This window comes from Seriola aureovittata, chromosome 4, assembly GCF_021018895.1.
Source record: "Seriola aureovittata isolate HTS-2021-v1 ecotype China chromosome 4, ASM2101889v1, whole genome shotgun sequence".
Lineage (NCBI taxonomy): Eukaryota > Metazoa > Chordata > Actinopteri > Carangiformes > Carangidae > Seriola > Seriola aureovittata.
Genome location: NC_079367.1, coordinates 19,324,175 through 19,330,085, shown reverse-complemented (window position 1 = coordinate 19,330,085; position 5,911 = coordinate 19,324,175). Strand labels below are relative to the sequence as shown.

At 39.7% G+C, this 5,911-nt stretch overlaps 1 protein-coding gene across 1 annotated transcript; it reads right to left on the bottom strand.

Moving 5' to 3' along the window:
• Positions 1–1,488: 1,488 nt before the first annotated feature.
• LOC130168058 (extracellular calcium-sensing receptor-like) lies at positions 1,489–5,911 on the bottom strand. The gene is made up of 9 exons (XM_056374638.1): positions 5,736–5,911; positions 5,125–5,419; positions 4,723–4,809; positions 4,186–4,455; positions 3,668–3,874; positions 3,303–3,578; positions 2,703–2,930; positions 2,496–2,619; positions 1,489–2,402 (listed from the first exon to the last, which is right to left on the bottom strand). Exons 1-9 carry the CDS (start codon positions 5,843–5,845, stop codon positions 1,489–1,491), a joined length of 2,511 nt encoding a protein of 836 aa, XP_056230613.1. The 5' UTR covers positions 5,846–5,911.

The window sequence follows — 5,911 nt, the reverse complement described above, 5'->3', positions numbered from 1 at the left end:
GAAGGAGATAGTGTAAATCTCAGTAATGGAAACAAAACACGTCCCTGCCCCCTTTTAATGTGGTGATCCTGCCGACAACGCCAAGTCTGTGGCAAAGTGGCGGTCATAGAGTAATGAATTTTTGTTGCCGAACAATGCCACCTGGGGAATTTCACCCCAGGAAGTAATCACAAATCTTTATAAAAGGGAGGCTAAAGGTTACACAGGTTCGAAATCACCACGGGGCAAGAGACAGCGTTCAAAATACAAACTTTCTTTATTAAACAATAATTGCTAAAAAAGTCCCATATATGCTGTCTATAGCACCTAATGTTAGATACGGGAGCCAAAGGGGAGGGGGAATGGGCAGTGCTGGGTTACCTTGGTGGCCCGAAACCAATGAGGGAGGAATAAGCTAAAATAAAACCCTGTGAAGGAGCTTTAATTACTTCTTTACATTGCAGCATTAAGAGTAAGAGTATTCATATACTCTTCCAGTATAAAATGTAATTGGGAGCAAGGCCGTTTACGGCCTTAAAAGTCAGCACCATGCTGCAGCAGCAGACATGTTTTAAACTATGTAAAAATACTCTGCTATTATTCATATTTAGTTTAACAAGGTTTTCACACATGAAAAGTGAAAAAAAGAATCAAAAACTGGGGCTGTAAGCACATCTACGCTTATCCTGGAAACTATCAAACATTTTTTTGTTCAGAAAAGATATCAATTGAGGTCAAATAATTGTCAAAAACTTCATATGAAAGATGTATGGAGGAGAGAGAGCTCTCCACTCAGGGTTACTCGGGTAACCTACTGATTTCTGTGTCCACCACTGTTAGTAAGACTGAGTCATTCACAGACAAATTGTTTGAACTCTTTATTTTATTTTTTATCACCTCTCAAACCCCAGAGAATATACAAGCAAATGATCAGTCAAAAATAGCATAATAATTTTTTATGTAAATTGCTTTTATTGACATTTTTTCTATGTCTTCCAGTATTGTCTGGTGATGATCATTGTTGCACAATGTTACGTTACCCATAGTTACCTTTCAGTGTTAGGTGATCTCTTTCAGTCAGGGGAGACATCAGTTGCTTTAGCTAATGCCCCAAAATTATATATATTCAAGTGACAAAGCCTTCTACTGGATGTAGTAATTAAGGATAATCTTATTTTCAGCTACAAAGTAAACTTAAGGAAGATGTTGGGGTGGATGGGTGGGTCAACAAAACAAAACATTAGCCATGACAAGGTCCATAACCATAATTTATTTAAACCATGACCTTTCGCTAGAACTAACTAAATTGTTTTTGTGCTTATACCTTAACGAACAAATACAATAACATTATCAGATTGTGAACAGGTAAATTATCTATTTTCAAAAGTAATTTTTAACAGATTATGTACAGTCTTTCTCCAGTCCCCAGAACACTCCTATGGTTCATAACAGAGAGTAGAGACAAACAACCCCCAATGCAAATTCATTTGGAAGGCTTGTTGGCTAACTTTATGATTTTGTGTTTCCTCGACCCATGATAGCTTTTTTTGTGTTTCTCTCTGGTCTCAGCAGGATTATGTAACATTTGGGTCCAAACAGCGCCACCAAGAGGCCAAAACTGGAGGCCAGGATGGCAAATACCTCCACTGCATCTGCATATTTGCCTGGTGAGCTAATATAAGCAGGGACAAAGGCCACCCACACAGCACAGAAGATCAGCATGCTGAAAGTGATGAGTTTGGCCTCATTGAAGTTGTCTGGAAGATTTCTTGCCAGAAAAGCTAACAGGAAGCTGAGGATAGCCAGTAAACCAATATAACCCAGTAACACTGCAAAACCAATTGTGGACCCAACTACACATTCATAAACTATCTTGTCATTGTGGTATTGGGTGTTTTTATGAGGAGCTGGTGAGGAAGAGACAAGCCACGCAATGCAGATTGCTGCTTGAACAGAAGTAAGAACCAGAACTGTCCCTCTCTGCTGCACAGCACCAAACCACTTCAGACTGGCTCCACCTCCTGGCTTAGAGGCCTTGAACACAGCCAGAACCACCATGGTTTTCACCAGGATGCATGAAACACAAAGCACAAAGCTGATCCCGAATGCTGCATGTCTCAGCTGACATGTCCACAGTCTGGGATGGCCGATAAACAGCAGTGAACACAGGAAACATAGTTTAAGTGACAACAACAACTGGAAACTAAGTTCTGAATTGTTGGCACGCACTATAGGTGTTTTGCGATGATAGATAAAGATCCCTAGGACAACAGCACAGATAAATGTGCCCAGCAATGAGGTGGCTGTCAAGCAGATTCCCAGAGGCTCATGGTAGGAGAGGAAGTCAATTTTCTTCGGAACACAGTGGTCACGCTGGGGGCTGGACCAGAAATCCTCTGGACAACTTGTGCACTCCATGGAGTCTTACAAAAAATGGAAAAAGATGAGGTACATCCTTAATACGTAGTAAAGAAATTCTTTGAGTAAACTAAAAATATTAAAACATGAACACTCACCAGTCTTATTGCTGATCTTTCCCTCAGAACAAGGGATGCAGTCAAAACAACACTCAGGTTCCCCCTTCTTTCTGGCCATGCGGGTACCAGGAGGACAGCTCTCACTGCACACTGACCGGGGGGGCTGTAGGATGTCATTCAGTGTTATTTTACACTGGTAAGAATTACAGTCCAAAAAAGAGAGGTGTCTGAAAAAGTAGAAGTAACCTCTTTGGATTCAAAGTTCCAGAAGATTTTGTCTTCATGAAGTGTGAGTTCTTCACCTTTGAAGGCTGATTTCTTAACTTCACCTACAGTCTGAACTTTAATTCTTCCATCAGGGAACCACAGCCAGTTCAATATGTCATAAATTGGTAAGGCATCGCCATTCTCATCAAATGACACTTGGTCACCAAATGGTGTGGTGAAGTTAACCTTCTCCAAGTAATACACAAGCTGTGAAAATCAGAATAATGGATAGAGGAAAAACATTAGAGGTGAGATGAAATAAAATAATTCAATTTGTAATGACCATGGTGAATACAGAATGACCTACTACTCAGTAATCAAACTTCATACTACATTTCTGTAGATATAATGTATTTAAAAATTCCAGCAAAGCACTTTGTTTAAGATAATATCACATGACCTGTACTACCATGTACCTAGTGACGAGATTGTTCTCTCTGACCAGATAATAGCCACTGCTATCACCAAGCAGTAGGGAAAATCCTTCATACTTAATCCTAAACATTAAGTCCTACTCCACAAGAAGTACTAAAACACAGGATTGGACATAAACAGGTGGAGTGTAAATTGATATCTCACCTGCCATGGCTCCAGTCTTTGTAAATTACCACAGCTGTTCCCGCTGAAAGGCCCTCTCCCTGGCTCACACTGCATCATGTCATCAAGAGCATATGCCAGAGCATACACAGCCTTATACACATTGTATTCTGGCCTGAGATTTAAAATATCCAAGAACTCACTCTCCACATTACCAAGATCTTCATGTCCAGTGCATAATGCTCCTCCAGCTTCCACCCAACCTCCTGGAGGTGGTGCAAATCTACATTTAAATGCATATTCCCAAAACTGATTTACCTGAAACATTCAAAACTGTGTATTAAAAACAATGACAATATATATTATTCTTACAAATACCTGAAGAAATTGCAAGGTTTGACTCTCACCACATCATTTCCATAGCTGTTGTTGTGGTGTAGGTCAGGACGTATTTCTAACAGGAATTTCCTGAGTCCTGGTATTTCTCCTCGACGGATGGCAATGCCCAGTGTTCCACCCAGGTACGGCATGAGGTGGGGGGTCTGGAGCACAGCAGCTGATGTCCAGGCTTCACTGGCTATCCACTGCAGGCCTGTCACATTCTGCCTCACCACCTGCACATTGCATTAAACCAGTTATATAAATTCATACTGCCATGCCACTAAATGATTATTTAGTTTTCTAAAGTATACACAATTTTTTACATAGTAGAATGAATTCAGTATAATTTGTCTGAGTAAGTGATTTCACTGGACCCTCCTAACAAAACCTTTAAAAAAACAGAAGTCAATTAATTAGTGTTTGGTCTGTTTAGGCCAAATATTGTTGCAAATTACTGAATTACATTTGTCTGTTTGACTCATAAAACACTACGAAAGTTGTATTATTATATCAAAATATAAATAAGCTTTATTTCAAGCCCAACCTCTTCCATGAGATCAATCATGTGGCTCTCATGTACAAACGCAATGACCACACGAGCTGTGGATTTTTTCATTACATCCACAATCCTCCTTAGTTCAGCTGGGTTGTCACCCCAGGACAAAATCTCTGTGTAGGCCAGACAACCTCCACCAGATGGACCCAGGTCAGATAGGAACGATTGCGCAGCGTGGAGTCCATAATCATCATCACTGATCAACAGACCTGCCCAAGTCCAGCCAAAGTGTTTTAGAATCTGAATCATAGCACGCACCTAAGAATAGAGAGAGGAGGGATTAGTGCACATGCTGGAATAATGTTTCACTGGAAATCCTGATAAACAGTTTCCAATGTGGACCTTGTTTAATTCTGACCTTTCAGTGTTGTTATCTGGCACTGTACAACTCCATCAGTGAGACAAATAATGTTACTAGTCATATACAAAAAGAATATATTTTTAGAATAGGGGTGCTCATCCTGACAATCATTCAACTACGAATGCTATATTTAATGTATTTTCACATTGCTGACAGATTTTCACCTGGAAAGCATCACTTGGGATCGTCCTAAAGAAGGATGGAAACTTTTGCCGGTCACTCAGGCAGGAACATGTAGAAAAATAACTCACCTGTGAAAACATAGACTGTACATCCTGAAACCGCCTACCGCTGCCAACGCCTCTAATGGCTGTTTGAAATGTAATTTTTTTTTAAACTATAATAATAATAATGTAATTGATATAGCACCCTACTAAATCAAAGTCATAATGTGCTTTACAATAATATTTAAAGTAATATAACAACAAAAACAAAGAACCAGAACTTGAAATATAGACAAGTTGAAACAATTTAAACAATTATAACAAATAAACATAAGTTAAGAGCAAGTCATATGTTACGTCACAATGATCCAAAAGAATTGAAGATAAGGCAGAAAAACTTACCATAGGCACTCTGTACAAACCTAAGACAGTGGAGATTGCAATAGAATGTGAAGAAGCATCATCACCCACAATCCCGAGGACTGGAGGGGTTCCTACACAGGTCTCATGTAATGTAACTTGCTCCTCTTGACCACTGGTTAATGACAATGCTGCACGGAATCCAATTCCTAGTTGGAGGCAGTTATCATACACACTGTATCCCAGAGTCACATTAGGTAGCAGGTTGGAGTTTCTGTTGATCTCATCAATAGCAAAAGCCATGGTCTGGGCCTGTTTGAATCCTAGAACATCAAAACTAGCACATAAAATATCACTGTTGACTATTGAAAAATACAACATGGGACATTAACTGTTCAAACACATACATGTTCGACAACTACAGATTGAACAACAATGAACAATGAAAACAGCCGAATAGCAACAACCACAATAATACCTGAATGAAAAAGATAAATAAAAGGATACTGTGCAAAACAAAGCAGTATGTTTAAAATAGCATTACTAGAAAATGTATTTTTTTCACACTAGTATCAGATAATCAAAAATACACTCTCGTCATGAGCTTGGTTTTCCCCAGTTTCTGCTTTTTGCTGGTTCCCTGACAGACTCACCCGTGGCAAGTAGGCTGTTGTGGCTCTGAGGTGAAAGACAGGTCAGGATGGGTAGAAAAGAAGTGGATTTGAAACAGTCCACCTAGAACCACATTTCCAGCCTTGTGCATCCCATTTAGATGAAACTGTCCCTGTAACTGGCAGGAGGAGGAATAAAAAGGGGAAGACACAGCAGA

Coding starts and splice junctions, on each gene's coding strand:
- LOC130168058 (XM_056374638.1), bottom strand. CDS start 5,845: ATGCACAAGGCTGGAAATGTGGTTCTAGGTGGACTGTTTCAAATCCAC. Junction 4,456..4,722: donor TCCCAAGTGATGCTTTCCAG/GTGAAAATCTGT, acceptor CTCTATTCTTAG/GTGCGTGCTATGATTCAGAT. Junction 3,875..4,185: donor TGATTGATCTCATGGAAGAG/GTTGGGCTTGAA, acceptor TGCAATGTGCAG/GTGGTGAGGCAGAATGTGAC.